This window comes from Miniopterus schreibersii (assembly GCF_964146895.1).
Source record: "Miniopterus schreibersii genome assembly, chromosome: 17".
NCBI lineage: Eukaryota > Metazoa > Chordata > Mammalia > Chiroptera > Miniopteridae > Miniopterus > Miniopterus schreibersii.
In genome coordinates, this window is record NC_138117.1 from 5,788,242 (window position 1) to 5,806,765 (window position 18,524).

Consider the following 18,524-nt stretch of genomic DNA (forward strand, 5'->3'; position numbering starts at 1 on the left):
GTAATAGATATCAGATCACCATGTTAATGTAGATTTGATTTAGCTCTAGTGAGACTGAACAAATCTTATGTTTTCTGAACTATTTGTGGTACCATGGTCCTTAGTAGAAATGTGATACATTTATTAGATATTTGGTAGAATTAGAAGTAGTTGCACCAGGTTTTAATAACAGAAGAGGGACCATAGCATAGTAGTTAAAAGCATGGACTTTGGAGTCAGACTGCCTAGATTCTCTTCCCTGTTTGCCACTCACCAGCTGGGTCACCTAGGATATTACTTAGCTTCATTATCTGAAAATGGTAATAACAGGAGTCTAAATAATAGTGCATTCATTCCTCATGGGGTTGGGAAAGGTCTAAACTGGCTGATGATTATAAAGCACTCACAGCAGCACCTGGCTTATAATAGGTGTGACAGAGGTTTTGGTTAAATAAAATGTGGATCAAGATTGAAAGTTTTATGAAGTATAGATATCCAACCTGTAAAATATATGTAACTACAAAAAAGAAATTGTCCTTCTAAAAAAAAACAAACTCTCTTCCTGCTATCTTTTAGAAAATACCATGGGTTGAAAATCCATTTACCCAAAATAGTGTACTTTTACACCTCTAATAGATAATCCTATTTAATGAGAATTTTTAACAGATTATGTTTGTCATAGCTTTTTGGGTAGCACTTTGAGGTCACATAGATTTCAGGGCCCCCTTCGGTTATTTTTTATTAGAGAAGTTTATTACAGTAAATATGTGGCTCTTTTGGTTTAGTAGTTACTTGCAATACTGCTTCATGGTAATGTAATGGTGTCCAAACTGCTTGACAGTGTTAGCATTTATTAGGTGGATTTATTTTTAAGTTGTACTAGCGGTATTTATAATAACACTGATATTCTGTATCAGTAGATTTTGAAAATTTGATCATGAGCAACTTTTGTATAAACCTTTGGTATTCATTGTTTCAAATAATTTAAAAGATTTTTTTATAGTATTTTTTTTAGAGCAGTTTTAGATTTAAAGCAAAATGAAGGATTTAAAGCAAAATGAAGGGGAGGGTACAGAGATTTCCCATATTACCCCAGCCCCCACATATGCATAGCCTCTCCAGTTATCAACATTCCGCCAAAGTAGTACATTGTTGTAACCGATGAACTTATATTGACACATCATAATCACCCAGAGTTCATGGTTTATGTTAGGCCTTGCTGGTGGTGTACATTCTCTGGGTCTGGGCAGGTTTATAATGACAGATGTCCGCCGTTGCAGTCTCACTGACCTGAAAACCCTCTGGACTCCCTAACTCCTGACAGCCATGCATCTTTCTATTGTCCCCATAGCTTTGTGTTTTTCCACAGGGTCACACAGTTGAAATTATACAGTAGGTAGCCTTTTTAGACAGGCTTCTTTCATTTAGTAATCTGCATTTTAAATATCCGCCATGGGTTTTCATGGCTTCACAGCTCACTTCTTTTAATATTCCATTTGCTGGCATAAAGCAGTTTCTCAGTTATCTTCTGAAGAACATCTTGGTAGCTTCCAGGTTTGGGCAGTTATTAATAAAGCTGCTAAAAATACCCGTGTGCCAGCTTTTGTGTGGTTGGTCTACTTTTAAGTTAGTTATTTTAATTGGTGGAGTTCTACAATAAGTTTAGGTAACCATTTTCTTCTCATAACTACTAATGTACAAAAGTCCAAGTGAGTCGAAAGTAAATTAATGCATGTTTTTTTTTAAAAAAATTATAACAGGTAATTCACTGTTGTAAAACATTTAATTCTGAAATATCAGGAATAAAGAATTAGATACGCCTTCACCCTTACCCCTCAGAGGTGACCACTGTGAAAGGTTTACTTTGTGCTCCTCTATTCCTTCTATGTGTGTGGTAGACAGTGCGCATACTCAGGCTCACACTGTTCTAAAAACGTATTTGGATTATGCTACACATAAATATTTTTTACTTCACAAGATATGAAAATATGCTTGCTGTCATACCTCTGATTATTCCCCATTTTAAAATAGTTGAATGATAATCTTTATTGCAGGTATCCCAAAGTTAATCTAACCATTTCTTTTTTGATTGGGAGATAAGTTGCTTAGCATTTCTCTCCCCTCTCCCCTCTTACCCCACCTTTTTCCCCACCTTTTTTTTTTTTTGCCTTTTCAAATAATGCTTATACAGAACATCCCTTATAAACTGTTTTTATGCATGCACTCATACATATTTTAGTATTTTTGTAGCATAGATTCTTAAAAATAGGATTATTTTGTAGAAAGAAAAAAGCATGTTTAAATTCTTATAGATACAAATTGGCCTTTTGTTGCAATTCCACTCATCAGACCTCCTTTTTATTTCCTGTATATGAAACCTTCTCATGAGAGGCTTCAACAGTGACCAATTTTGTAAACATTCAAATTTGCACATTACAATGTTTGCCAACATGACAGCTGAAAAGGATATCTGTCTTAATTTTTATTTCTTCGTTAGCAAGGTTGAGCATCTTGTAATAAGTTTATTGGCCACATTATACTTTTCTTTCAATTATCCGTTCATATTTTTATTTTTTATAGGTGTTTGTCCACTTGCCACCTTGGTACCTTCATTTGTGTGCCTAATGGAAATCTCAGCGGGGCAGGTCTTAAGCTGCTTTCTGCGTGGTTTTTCCCCCGTTTCGCTCCTGCGGCCGCTTAGCCCTGCCTTGCTTTGGCTTCCTGTCTCACCGCACGTCTCGGCGGCCAGTGACTCCTCTTTGCTGTGTTGCTGACACGGGTGCAGAGTTTCACCGCTTCTCCTGCTTCTGTTGCTGCCACCGTCTCTCACAATTTGCCTTCGCGTTTTAATACTTGATCCATATAGCCTGTTTTCTGTATAGTAGCCAGAGAAATTCTTTCAAAATACGTTTATTAGTTTCATGACTGTATTTAGAACCCGCTCTCGTGTCCCAGCTCCTTCGATGTGGCAGCCGCCGCCCTTACGGTGGCCTGGGTACGGTCTGTGTGATTTGGCCCTGTGGATAGCGCCGGCGTTTCTTTCCTCTCTCATCTACTCTGCTTTAGCCACCTTGCATCTTCTTTACTGTTTCTGGAAAACCCTAAGCACACACCTCACTTAGCGCTTTTGCATTGTTCTATCTGCTTAGACTACTCTGCTCTCAGAGATCTCCGTGGACCTCTCCCAGACTTATTTTAAACAAATGGTTTTTGAATTTATAGTATGCATAAAGTGGTAGACTACGGGGTTATAAATATGAGGGAAAAAAGGGCTGTGCTCCTTGCCTTTAAGGTATTATACATTTCAGTGTGAGTGCAAATAGAAGAAACAAGTTGGGAGAAGAGGGAAAATATGAGCCTGTTTAGCAGCTGTCATTCTCATAGTGATGATATGGTATCACTTACTTTGGAGAGCGTTCTAGGATCATCAGTCTTAATTTAGATGTTAATATTACATATAAGTTATATGTTTGCATTAACATAAAATGTGTAAGTATATATGAATCTTCTAGAGATGTTGTAAGTTACTAAATTGTTTAAAGTAATTTCTAAAATTTTACATTATAAAAACTTGAAAATCTAATTTATTTTAGATGAACAAAATTTTAATAACATAGAGAATGGAATATCACATTTCATTCTCTTAATATATAAATATGCCTTTTATGTAATCACATACTTCTTTTGGTTGCCATCAAAGTCATTTTTGAGAATTGAGAGATTGTATAGGTAAGCTTTTGTTATCAGGAAAATTCACGTATGCAAAGACCCATTTCCTATCAATTTTGGATGAATCAGTTACTTTGTAGTTGACTTTCTTTTTTTCAAGTAAAGTTTTTATTGGTGTACTTTATACTGAGAAATGAACAGATTTTTAGGGTACAACTTAATTTTTACAAAGTGAATACATCCAAGTATTCAATAAATAAAACTACCATTGCTCCACAAACCCACCTTCCCGTCACCAGTCCCCAACAAGAGTAACCAACACCCTCCTGACTTTTAACAGATTCATTTTGCTTATTTTTTAATAGTTGCAAAAGTATCAGTAAGTTTATAAAATAAAATGACCAAATATGATATTTTATAATCTCATATAGTTATAATTTTAAGCAAGGAAAGAAATAACCTTGAAAATATTTCCTGTATGTTTCTGTAACTGTAAGATACATTTCTGTGAAATAACTAGCTGTTCTTGTACTTAGAATCCAGACCTTTGTCAGCTCCTGTGAAGGCCATGCTGAGTGTGACTGAAGGCCGTAGAAGTCCGGAAGAGCGGATGAAAGAGTTTGTTGGAGCAGTATGGAATGCTGTCAAGAGGCTCACGCTGCAGGTGAGGTGCCGCTTACAAACGTTATGACCCTTTTTAATTTTCAGCACATTTAACGTTGGTAAAAGTGTTCTCACTGGTAACACTTATGTAAACCATTCTGTTTCCCTAATTTAGATGAAAACTGTTGGTGCACTTTGCATAGTATAAACAAAATTTTATAAAACACCTATTACATGATCTCTCTGGTAAAGCTGTAAAAATATGCACATTTTGAGATGTTCCTTGAATTAAGAAATTAATTCATTCTGCTTTTTTATTTCTTTCAAGCATTATTTGAAAGAATTTCAGTGCTCAATGCACAGATGACATTCTTACCTCAGTATTGAGATAAACAGATGGTATTAAATTAGAATAAAGGGTTATAAAACTATTTTCCCTTTCTAGTCATAAATTAATTATGAAAATTATAATTTTAACTTTATTTGATTAGATCATGTTTTACCTGATGAAAATGCACAATTAAATGCTTATTAAATCTCACAGGAGTTAGGTAAAAGTAACTCAACAGTTACACATTTTAAGTTTTTGTATAGACTTTTTTGTCTTTGAATAAGATGTGAAAGGATGATAGCAAAGGCATCTTTATAGAATTTTACAGTGCCAGACAGTAATACCTGAGTACTGGGACTTTCCACGTACGTGTAAGACGTGGAAAACTGCAGAATCAGTTGCTTTCCAATTCAGAACAAGCGCAAGGGGGATGACCTACTCATTACCTGCGTGCTTCCCCCACGAAGCCGCCAGGCAGCGCACATGTGCTGGTCTGGCCGTCGCACTTGTGATTTGTCAGACAGCACGGAAGGTAATACAGGCAGATGTTATGCCTAACTATCTATATTCTGATCACCATAATGAAAGCTTACCTATTCAGACACTTTAGAAACATTTCTAAAAACAATTTCAGTTGCCTAATATCAGTTAGCGAATGTGATTATTTGAAATTCTATGTAATACAAGAACCAGTAACCCGGATACTGGCAATCCTTTATGGCTTCTCTTTTCTGAGCATGTTGCTTATAAGAAAAGTAAGAGAGGAGTGGGAGGGACGGAGGGAGAGAGGAAGTGTGTTGTCTCATGCTTTTGTTGTTTTAACTCTTGCCTTGCAGGAAATATGACTTTTCACAGACATCAGCTATGCCTCACCAATCTCAGCCAGCACGAGGCCTTTTGTAATTAATAACGTCCCAGTAACTCCTTGTGCTGACTCCCTGTTCTCCTAGAGTTCCCTTCGATGCCCCGGTGGCATCAGATAGGACAGAGGAGACAGCAGGAAAGCAGGAAGCATTTAGTACTTTTACGTTGTCTGTGATTGTAGAAGCAGAGAATACACCACGCTCTTAAGATGCTGCTGAGCATTTATATTCAATGTGAATCTCTTTAATCTCTAATAAAGCATTATCTCCTTTTAATCTCTTTCATCGTATATTTATTGCTCAGTCCTTCTGTAAACACTTATCCATGCCCTGCTTCGTGTTAGAGCTTAACTAGACCATTTGTGGTTTTGCTCCTGGTTGCTATTTATATTTATTCACTTAAATACATGTAGTTTTTATTATGATAAAATCTTTAATCTCAGGGGAGACCCATTATTGATGGGAATGAGAATGGCAATTGGCAATTCCATTTCAGTTATACTGTCTCAGTTTGGTGAAACTCAGTTTGTATTCTCAGCTTACTCTAGTCTTTGTTCACAAGAAAATCACCTGAGAAGTATTCTTTCTTATTTCTTGTATTTCTAGATAATGCCGTTATGTGCTCTTCTAATTTCACTGATTTAATACATTCTGTTTCTATTTAAATCACCAGTAAAATAAGTGTTTTTTACTGATGAATACTACATATCATCGTGTTACGTTAGACAATAGGATATTCCTATCTGGAGGTTAAGGAAAAGATGCACAGTAGAGATATAATTGTGGGAAGTATATACAGATGGTTAAAACCAGATGGATGGGTCATTCAGAAAAAAGTATGTAAAGCTTAGAGAGCAGTGGGCCCAGGGAATACCAGTTTTAAAGTAGTCAGAGAAAAGAAAGTGTCCTTGAAGGAAAGTGTAAGGGAATCATCAGAATGTAGTAGGAAAGGTTGGAGAGTCAGTGGAAGCCAAGGTGATGCAGAATTTCAGGGAGCCAGTGGTCAGCAGTTATCAAATTCTGGATGTTAACTATGGGCTTTGTTCTGCTTATCTGCAATATGCAATGGTTAGATTAAATAATTTCTGGTTATTTCCAATTCTAACATTTGGGTGGGGTTCTTCTGTTTATTCAGTTTATTTTATAATGGTATAGTGCCCTCGTAGCTTTATCACCAGCAATGAAGCTAATCGTACATGTCATTGCGGATTAGTTATAAGTAGAGATACTGATGTTCCTCATTTTTTCTTCTTTCTTTTTTTAATTTTTAATTGTGGTAAAATACACATAACGTAAAACTTACCATCTCAACCATTTTTAAGTGTACAGTTTAGTCTGATGTTCCTCCTTTGACTCACCTTATTGGGCATAAATTAACATATAATTGCAAGAATACTAAATGATGTATCTTTGTATAGGTTACCTAGAGTATGATCTAGGTACCTTGCTTACCTCACTCTAGTACCGGACCTATATTATACATATATATATAGACATCTCAAGGTTTTAATGTATTGTGGAAAGTTAGAAGATAAAACTTGATTCTGATTAAATGATTAAAATATGGGCCCTAAAATTCTGAGTTTTTTAGAGTAGTGTCCATTTTCCAAAATGTTTTATGAACCAAAATATAAAACAGAAAACCCTAAAGTTGTCATCAGATAAAACAGAACATCATAACTTAAAGCCATCAGAGGATTATGCTTTTAGGGGAAGTTTGAGCAAGTAAATGAGTTTGGAATCAGAATTTCTGGAAAGTTGATTTTGAAGCCAAAATTGATGTTTTCTAAGTCCACGTTCTTTTATATTTATGATAGAAAGACTTAAATTGCATGAAGCCATAAACAATATTCGTTTTTCAGTGGGAAAAGGAACTTTCACAGTTACTTTATAGTACTTCGTGGAATCCTAGACAGTTGTTTTTTTAATATGAACTTGGTTTGGGGGCCTTTTCACAATAGATTAACCTAAACTCAATTGTTCGTTGCAGTCTTTCTCTATCTGCTGATTAGCAAAGGTCTTGTGTTTTAAACTGCAAAAACTGCCTTTTTATTCAGAAGCACCTAATTGGTAGTGACATGCAGTTGACAAAATGCTCTGGCCTGGAATTTACTAACACAGGAGAACATTGCCTTGGTGTTTGCCAAGCTCAGTTTTCTCCTGTTTTTACATTGAAGATAATGTTGCTGTCCCATGTCATTTCCTGGGTGTGTTTTGTACTTTCTGAGGTCTTCTGAGTGTACAGTGGAGTGTAGTGGACTCTGTTTCCCATACTGATCATCCTTGTCTCCTTCTTTTGCTAATCGTGCTCAGTTTTCCTTTAGGGAACTCCTTCCCACATTTTTTGTATGATTTTGGCTAGAGTATCAAAGTGTCTCAAGTACCATACGGGCCAGTTAAGGTAGACCAATATAATTGTTTCCCCAGGAGTTACGTATGGATGATGACCAGTGATGCTGCAGTCATACTGCATGATACACACGATGCCCTCATGTCCATTGGGTTCCTGGCTTAGCTTCAGGATTAAATAACAGTAGACATTTCAGGCTAGACTGATCAAGAATTAATCACCTTAATTGTAAAAGTAATTTTTTACATGTAATTCTTAAAACTTTGCACACAGGATCATATTTTTATTTATACACATTGAGGAAGTAACAGCAGTTGCATGGTAGTTTGTTAGAAGGAGGAAGTCCTAGAATACAGATCTAGGAGTCTCTTTATGTCTTTCCCTGACAAGTACTTATAGACAGAAGTATGGAGGTTTATAACACTCACTCTGGAAAAGAAGACAACCAGGGCATTTAATGCCCTAAATGGGTATATTTAGATTTCTACTACATATAATATACCCAACGCATTTTCATAGTGTACTGAGAATTTATAAAATAGGAAAACTGTAATTTGGGCAATACTGTGTATATTTGTTGTAGTACAAATAGAATGTTTTGGTTGACTGTGAACATAGTTCAACCACAAGCAACAGCATTTTAAAACAAGAGGACTGTGAACATCGTCTGTAAATTCCCGAGGCGTAATATATTTTATGGATCTGGCTTGTAGTAGATATTTAGTATATGTTTACTGACTTTATTTACTTAGCAAGTATTTAGGTGGCAGTTATTATGTTACATCTTTATATCAATGCTGGTTTCACTCCATTTACAGATGTGAAGACTGAAGTCATGGACAAATAAGTTGTCAAAGGTCCCAGGCTACAGTTGAACCCATCTGTTGACAAGTCATTTTTAAATTACCCTACCAGCCCTGGCTGGTGTGGCTCAGTTGGTTGGAGCATCATCCTGTGCACCAAAAGGTGGCGGGTCCCATTCCTGGTTAGGGCACCTTCCTAGGTTGCTAGGTCATCCCCATTCAGGGTGTGAATGTGAGGTAACCGATCGTTGCGTGTCTCTCACATCAGTGTTTCTCTCTCTTTCTCTCTCCCTTCCTCTCGCTCTAAAAATCATTAAAAACATATTCTTAGGTGAGAATTTTTTTAAAAATTACCCTACCAGCTTGTCTCTGGAATGAAATGATGAGCATGCATTAAACAATTATTTTAATTAACATCTGTATCTGCTGCTAACAAAAATAATTGTGTTCATTTATTTAATAATTATTTATTTCGTCCCTGGTACATGCTAAGCATTGTAGTCTGTACTGAGACTGTGGAGTGGACAGATCAGGCAGAGTCGGACACAGAGCTTGTGTTCCGGTGAAAATTCCGTAAGGCTACAGGTATTTTCAAACCCTCTTGTTTCAAGCTTTTGAGTGCTGGGACTATGTCTTTGTCTCTGTGTTCCCAACTCCCAGATCAGTTCATGATAAATAGTAAAGAATTCACGCCCTGGCCAGTTTTCTCAGTGGTTAGAGCGCTGGCCCCAGGACTGAGGTCTTGGGTTCTGTTCAGGTTGGGGTGTGCACCGCGGTTGTAGGCTCGGTCCCCGGCCCTTCACGTCGGTGTTTCTCTTCTCCCGCCCCTGAAAAGCAACGGAAAAAAAATCCTCAGATGAGGAGTAAAAGAAAAATTCATGAATAAAAAAAGAAAAGGTGAACGAAATTACACCCTGAAATGTTTCCTCATTTTTTGTTTTTTATTTGAACTGTTTCCTGAAGAATAAGTTCATACAGAGAACATTTAATTCTGTAGAAATTTTGCAAAATATAATTATCACTAAAGTTTAAAGTTTTAAAGAAAGAACATGTTATTTGGGAATAAGAGCTAGGACATTACTTAAAGGGCAGAGAATGTGGTATAACATTTAGAGATTTACATGCAGAGCATTTAAAGTGGGCTAAATAAAATAGTCAGATTAATATGTAAGTGAAACCTACCTTAGTCTCTTCTTTTTAACTAGTTGTATCACACTGTAGAGCACACAAATTAGAAAAATCTAAGTTTACCAAACGTTACATATAGGGGTTCTCATGGTATATGTCTTTTCAAGTGCCACATAAACTTAGAACTTCAGAAAAAAGTGCATGAGAGTTGTCTTATTTATTAAAATAAGAATACTGAATAATTTCTACTTTACTGGTTTATCCTCAATGTATACTACTTAGATATGTAGCCCTTGACCTACTAGGAATCAGAGTAGAGGTGATTCCCCTTCAAGAATTTGTAGTAATCCCTTCACTTTAACACATGAATGTGTTCAATATTGGGGAAGGAACACGTTGCTACCAAAACTGAAATAAGATCCTTGAAACAGCAAGGATGTTGCCATGGAAAAATGAAGTAACACTCGGTGCAGCTGTGATGCATTAATGAATAGGATATTTTTTTAAAGGATCATTTGTGTTTGGTGTGGCTCAGAGGGTCCCAACCAGATGGTTTCCATGAACACGATCTGACCCCCGGTTTGAGGACTTCTTACTGGCAGATTACTTCATTTTCTTTCCCTTGGATTGTCAGATCCTTACATTAATGCAAAATTTACTGCTGCAGATTTCTATTCACGTACATAAATCATTCAGCATTTTACAGTAAAACCACAATTTTAGACATACAGTTTAACAGTTATTTTAAAAGTATAAAAAGATTTATGTGATAGCTTTAATATATATAATAGATGTAGAATTATACATTTGAGCAGTTTGGGTTATTTGTATGTTTTGGTTCTTATCATTAAAGAAATCTCCACCACTTATATTTTAGAAAGTTTATTTTTTAAAGCTGTTATGTATCCTATGGGAGTACACTGTTGATTCTATATGCATTGCTCAGGTTGTTTAAATTTGATGAAATAACTTATTTCTTAATTAGTGGAATTTTGGAATATAATGATTTTGGAAACTTAGTCACAATTTAAATTTGTTTCTCAGGATTTATGTGTGTGTATTTGTATATGGTGGCATATTAAACTAAATGCCTCACATTATTGAAAGCATTTTTAACATAGCATTAATACTTACATGAAGTGTTAAATACTGATTCCTCATGGTTTGACCTTATACCCATAACTTATGTAGGAGAATGTGCTCTCACTGTGCCATTTTAATCTGTGCAATTGAACATCCATAATGACATGTTAAATATTTAAAAAATTAAATGTAATACATCTGAGACAGGATACACTTTATTTCAGAAAATATGTTGTGATCTTAAATCAATTAAATACTTAACATGTACACAGTTAAATTATCTAAACTGCAAGATGCAATTGTAGAACTAAAAAGTGAGCTTATACACCTTGAACCAATGTATTTATTTTTGCAAAATTTTACTTAAGAGTTTTCTTCACCGAATTCCTCAGTTTGTTCATGCACAGAACTGTTGAAGCAAAGATGAGTTAACTTCACTTATTTATAAGGCTGGTCAATTACTTACTGTATCAAGGAATCCCAGACCTGTTACATATTGTTATGCTCAAGCTAAGGAATATATTGGCCCCAAGAGAAGTGATGTTACTGTATTCTTAGTTATTGCTTATAAAACATAGTGTCTTTGCTAATACAATTTGCTAGCATATCCAAGCATTTATCAGGGAAACAAATTTTATTTTCTATCATACTTCCAAACAATACCTCAGTATGCCAGATACTTTATAGAAAACTAACTGGTCATATTTTTCATTTGAAAAATAATTCATGTATGCTAGTCTGTCTGAGTAATTTACTAACCAGGTACAGAGTATTACTTTGTAACAACCAATTAAGACTTGTAGACTTTAACCTACTTTCTTTTGAATGAAGAACTCATGATGAGATGAAGGCAAGCTTTGATTTGCACTTGCTCAGTCTTTTCACTCTGAGGGCCTAGCGACCTCAGTAACTACACTAGCAGTAGGGATGTGCGAGAACGTCACGTGAAATCACAGCTGAGGCAATAATTTGAAGTATGATAATAGGAATATGCTGATTTTTAAGTCTTCTGAATTTTCTTCATTACCATGTATCTGTTTATATTTAACAAATGTGATATATATACTTGAGCCTTGCTATGCATGTATATAAAAAGAGAAAGCATGTCATATAAACTTGTTCAGTTTTAATGTTTGCCTAGAGATATAATCTGAACATTTTAAACATTTTTTTTCTTATATTTTAATCTGTAAAGTAAAAAAGGAAGGACCAAATTCACATAGAAATAACAGTTTGTGGGCTTTTTTGTGGGTTTTAAAATGTGTATATTTTATTTTTATTGAATTTATTGGGGGGACATTGGTTAATAAACTTATATTAGGTTTCAGGTGACAATTCTATAATACATCATAATGTATATTGTATTGTGAGTTCATGACCTCGAGTCAAGTCTCCTTCTGCCACCATTTGTCCCCCCTTTACCCTCTTCTGCCTCCTGCTGTCTCCCCTTCCCTCTGGTCATCTCCATTCTGTTGCCTGTGTCTATAAGCGTTTTTTGTTTTGTTTGTTTTTGCCTAATCCCTTCCCCTTTTTCATCTAGCCCTGCAGCCGCCCTCCCCTCTGACAGCTGTCCATCTATTCCCTATCTGTGAGTCTGTTTCTGTTTTGTTTGTTAGTTTATTTTGTTCATTAGATTCCACATACGAGTGAAATTATATGGTACTTTTCTTTCTCTGACTGACTTATTTTTTTAAAGTAGGAGCAATAAAATGCTAGTCAGTTCTAAGGACTTAGCTGGTGTTAACAAAACCTAATGAATGGCAAAAGGAGGAGGGTTTTCTCCCCTTTTCTGCCAGCACATTTTCTAAGTCAGTTATGTTTCTTGGAGAGAACTGTGGAAAGGCAGATACGTTTCCCTCTCCTGTCATTGTGTGCTCTTGATGAAATTTATAGCAAACAGCAAATCCTTCAAGCATGGGGCATTTTCTTTTTTATTTGCTTGCCTGTTTATTCTGGTAAAGATAGTGTTCGAGGGTCTGTTTACTCCAACGTTTAGTCTGATCCAAATATTTAAATTCTACTTCTCTCTTCTAGCTTGAAGTACAGTCTTGTTGCGTGTTCATTCCAAACGATAGCCTGCCTTCCCCAAGTACGATCGTATCTGGTGACATTCCTGGAACAGTAAGAAGCTGGTACCATGGACAAACCAGCATGCCAGGCACCCTCGTGCTCTGCCTGCCTCAAATAAAGATTATGAGTGCTGGCCACAAGTACATGGAACCTTTGCAGGAGATTCCATTCGTCATCCCGAGGCCCATCCTTGAAGAAGGTACATTTAAAGAAATTCTTTTTATGGTTATTATATTTTATATTGATATTTTTAATTTTGCTTTTTAAAAAATATGCTAGTGCATATGTAAATCAGTCTTCTCATTGAAAGATCTACATGAAAGTAAACTAAGGAATCTTACAAAGTGATCCAAAAAGAAACATTTGCAAAGTAAATGAACATAACTAAGTGATGCTGTTTATCGACATCCACACCTTTCAATCATATTCTATATTTATGTATATAAATGGAGTCTATGTACAAAAGAGCATATACAGTACAGTAGAGTCATTAAGATGCTAAACTGATAAAATTAACTTGAGAAGAAAGTTGGTTTTAGATGTATGTATTAGGCTGCACTAAGACTGTTGAATAGGTTGATCTGACTTCTTTATTTTATTTTATTTTATTTTTTTATTTTTTCCCATCGCCATTCATCCCTCCTATACTCTCTTCCACCTGACTCTCCCCCTCCCCCATGCCCATGAGTTCTTTCTCTTTTCTTTTTCCTTTGGTGCTCTATCCCTCCCTGCCCCCATTCTCCCCACCCCGATGCTGTCAGTCTGCTATCTAATTTAAGCCACTTCACTTATGAATGGCTATGCTATATACATAATCAAATGGATATATTATTTCTATAAAGCATAATGTATTTCTAGATTTCTCATTTACTTAGGTAAAGGAAGTAATTGTGTGATGACTGCAGCCATGACTCTTTCTTTAATAAATATTTGATTTCTGATACTGCAGTGTTTTCAGTTGAAAATTCATACCCTTTTGAACTTTGACATATTTATCTCAAACAGTGTGTGAACCTGGGCAAGTTTTAAGTCTCAAAGTAAATAATGTGAATCTATATTTTAATAACAATGTTTAAATTTTTGACAGTGCTAAATAGGCCAACACCTTGTTCATATTATTAGGATGTAAGTGTATGAATCCTGATATCAGAAAGATTACTATACATAATGTTACTGAAAAGCAGATACAGTCTCTGCAGTTTTGACTGTGACTTGATGTTGATTTCTCTCACCTTTTCTCTGTATTGAAATTTTCATTGAAATCTAATTTTCTCAGATTAGTCAGAATTAAGCACAATTTTACTGCCAGAAATTGATGTTGATGTCTGAGATGATTAAATATGAATGCCATTATCATAAAGTTATAGAATTCTAGGGTTAGAAGGAAGTTCTTTAAAGTTTTTCTTATGCGACCTTTGTCTTGATGCAAGGATCATTTCTCTAGTATATTGGTCATATCCATTTTGCCATTTGCTTTTGGTTATAGGAAGGAAATTCTTTACTATCATGACAGCTGTTGTATATCATACCAAGGATATGCTGGCCTCATACAATGAGTGAGGGAGTGCTCCTTCTTTCTTTCCTTTTAACTCTGGAATAATTTTTGTAAGGTTAAAATGATGTGTCCCTTGACTTTTTTTTTTTTTTGGTTGAAACTCCCTGATATGTATATAACAACTTTTAAAGATCTAACTTGCATATTGTAAAGTATTCCTTCTAAAATATACAATGAAATGATTTTTGTTATATTTTGTACATGATTTTTAGTATATTTAGTTTTATGCAACCATCACCGCTATCAAATTTTAGAATGATCTGGCCTCATCACTCCATAAATGAATTGGTATATTATTAGCAGTTACTCTTCAGTCCTCCTTCCCTCAGCCCCTGACAACACTAATCTTTCTGTAGCTATAAATTTGCTTATTCAAGACATATCATGTGAATGGAATCGCACAGTATGTGGTCTTCTGTGGCAGGCTTCTACTTACATACTATTTTCCAGGTTGGTTCGTGTCATGGCAGGTGCCAGTCTTTGTTTTATGGATACTCCACATTTTCTTTATCCACCCATCAGCGGATAGGCATTTACACTGTTTCCACTTTTTGGCTATTATGATTATGATGCTTTTGTTGCTTTTTCTTGTGGTGTCAAATCCAAAATATCATTGCCAAGACCAATGTCAAGAAGCCTACCCCCTATGTTTTCTTGTAGGAGTCTTAAATATTTAAGTCTTTAATCTACTTTAAGTTGATTTTTTTAATAGAGTAAGTTAGGGATCTAGTGTCCATCCTTTGCATGTGACTGTTGAATTTTCCCAGCACCACTTATTGAAGAGACTATTTTCCCCCATTCAATGTTCTTGGCTCCTTTGTCATAAATTAATTAGCCATATATACATGATTTTATTTCCTGTTTTTTTAAAAAAATTTTTTATAGATTTGAGAGAGAGAGAGACATTGATTCATTTTTGCACCTGCTTATGCATTCATTGGTTGATTCTTGTATGTGCCCTGATCAGGAATCAAACCAGCAACCTTGGCATATCAAGGTGACACTCTAACCTATGGAGCTATCCAGCCATGGCCACGGGTTTATTTCTTTACTCTCGGTTCTATTCCATTGATCTCTGTGTTGTTTTTATGCCAACACCATATGCTGTTTTGATTTCTACAGCTTTGTAATATAGTTTAAAATCAGGAAGTGTGATACATCTAGGTTTGTGTTTCTTTCTCAAGGTTGCTTTGGCTGTTTGTGTTCTTTTGTGGTTCTATATATATTTTAGGATTGCTAATTATATTTCTGAGAAAAACGCCATTATGTTTTTGATAGAAATTGCATTGCATTGAATATATAGATTGCTTTGGATAGTATGGACATCTTAAAAATACTTTTCTAATCCATAAGCATAGAATATATTTCCATTTATTTGTGTCGTCTTTGATTCAAGATGATAATTAAAACTCAACCAGAACAAAAGTAAAATGGGACCATTTTATTCATGTCTTAAAGCTTTCTCTATATTCTGACACATCCATAAGGGACATAAACTTGACTTCAGTAAACCTTGACATAATGTTCAGCTTTATTGATGAGGGAGTTGCTTGGCCCAGCATTTTGAGGAAATCTTTTTTTTTTATATTCCTAAAACCTAGGCTGGCTTTTCATCATCCGTCTCTCTTCCCTTTATTGCTCCCTTTTCTAGCTTCTTTCTGATTCCTCATCTTCCTCTGTATCAGACTCATTTATTCATCCAGTATTTATTGAGCACCTACCATATGGCAGACCCATGTATGTCTAAATCAGATATACATGGTACCTGCTCTCTCCATATTTTACAGGCTATTGACAGGAATGGTGCAATAAACAAATTTAGTATCTTTGTGAAAAGGTTGTGAGGCTTAAATCAGATAATGTATGAGCACTTTATAAAGTATCTCTCTCATGACAAATGCTCAGTAAAAGCTGTCGTAGTTTTTAATGTCAGTACGATTTCTGAACTCCATGGCCTGGCTTCCAAGTCTGCTATTTTCCAGACACGTTATTCTTTCCTGGTGTCTTCAGCTGCTGTGTCCAAGAACCAACATGGAACCCCGTCTCTGAAACAGAAATCAACTCTTCACTTTGTTTGGTTCCCTTGTATATTCACTTACATTAAGCATTAAAGATAGAGTTTACTGAAAGTTTCCTATAAGGCATAGTGGTACTGGTACACCCCTATCAAACAGTTTTTAAGCCTCTATTAGTCTCTTTTAGACACTTTTAAAATGTAGAATTCTTAGCAACTTTGCCACAAGAGGTTTCTCTTTCTGGCTCTTTCTCTTTTTGATCTCCTGACCAAAGGAAATTCAAATTCCTGTCCCTTTGTCATATATTTTAGTTATTTCTACCTGAAATCCCCTTCATGGCTTCCCATGAATTTTGGGGTAAATTTTACACTTGATCTTAGCCAAAAGGCCGAGAAGCGATTGGGGTAAATTTTAAATCCTTAACTTGACCAACAAGGTCCTGTGTCGGTTGGCCCTGCCCCTCCACCTAAGCTTACTTTTCATCACCCACTGCTGCCAGTTGCCCACCTACCGCCTCCTGGAGTCTTTTCTGTGGTCTTTCAACAAGTGCAACTCTGTCCTGTGCACTACAAATGTGCCCTCCTCGGTGATCCTTTCTCCAGGTGACCTTCCTTTTGTCCTTCAGGTTCAGGCTATTTCAGTTGTCAAGTCCTGCTTTTCTCTGCTCTTATTGTACCTGACTCGTCACCTTTACTACCCTTACCTGAATAATTTTTGTTCACCTTCTGCATCTCCTAGTAAGGCGAAAAGGGCAGGAAATATATCTGTGTTGTTCACTGTTCTATTTCTAACATCTGTCACAATGAATGACACAAAATAGGAGCTCACTAAATAGTCATAGAACGTGCTACTCAGTAAATAGCACATTTAGCAAACTCTTGGTTACTAGAGGAGAAAAAAATGAAAAGGCCAGCTTTTAACTTGTCTTCAGTTATAAGCAATGGAAAGAATTTCTAGTCATTGTGATTTGAAAAAAATAACCCACCATTACAAAGGTGGTCAATTGGATAAGCAAGATGAGTTCTCATAGATTTGAGGCTCATTCTATACCGAACTTGGACTTCTAAAGTTCAAAATGAGGGACTGTGTGTTGAAATGTGTCATCTGATTTCAATTGCCATGGGAAGGGAGAGATTATCTCTAATATACTCTAATATAGCCAGATTCCATCTGTGTAGAGTGTTTCGGTCAAAATCAACATCTTGAATTTCATTAGGGAGCACTTGCAGTAAGGCTTGCAGATGTAATTTGCTGCATCCAGCTCACACCTCTGAGCAGATGGGTTTCTACACTGTGCCTAGCAGAGGTTTGTTTTTTCTTCTTTGAAAGATTTGCCTGCGACTTTAATAAAATATTTTGACAAATGGAATATTGAGATCATTTATAAATTAAAACTTTGCTGTTGTTGGATTTAGTGAATTTTAATAGAAACTGATGTGAAAATCGTTGAGCATTTATGAAAAATAAATTAAAACTTTGCTGTTACTGGATTTAGTGAGTTTTAATAGAAGCTGATTTGAAAATTGTTGCGCACCTATGAAAAACATGAGGACTATTTTTTTCATGTAATTCTGGTTTACTTTAGTGGTTTATATGTATTGTTCCATTTTAGATTTTTAAAAATACCACTGTTTGATAATTATAATTTCCTCTTGTCCTGAAAGATCATGATAATCTACTGTAATAGTTTCTTTCCAGTTTTACTGAGTGTCTTTGACTTTAATCTTTAAACCATATGTAAATGGGATTCCTTAGGGAAAAGAGGGAGTTCAGAAAAGATCTTCAGATTTCTTCTCGATGTTGTTGTTTTTAAAATAAATCTCTTGAAAACCATTGTATATGTGTTACAAAAGAAATTAAGCTGTTGAATTGCCTAAATGAGTTAATATCATTGTGTCGCTATGGATGTTATTCTCTTCCCAGTAGCTCACATCCAGCCTGCTCCTTCATTTGTTTAGCTATGGATTCTGTGACATTTAAATGTGGAAAGGGGGCCTTCTCTTACTTATTTTCTGTTAATCAGTTTTTCATTTTCTACCCCCAACACACTTATTTTTAAAACAAAAACCAATATG

General features: G+C 35.5%; 1 protein-coding gene across 6 annotated transcripts in view; it reads left to right on the forward strand.

The window, feature by feature from the left end:
* The window catches only part of VPS13B (vacuolar protein sorting 13 homolog B), a 454,815-nt gene that overhangs the window by 174,144 nt on the left and 262,147 nt on the right, over window positions 1-18,524 (forward strand). For all 6 annotated transcript variants that reach the window (XM_081116979.1, XM_081116977.1, XM_081116974.1 and 3 more), the window contains exons 22-23: window positions 4,185-4,312; window positions 12,844-13,078. In XM_081116979.1, the coding sequence (XP_080973105.1) occupies window positions 4,185-4,312; window positions 12,844-13,078 (363 nt within the window). The remainder of the gene's footprint in view (window positions 1-4,184; window positions 4,313-12,843; window positions 13,079-18,524) is intronic.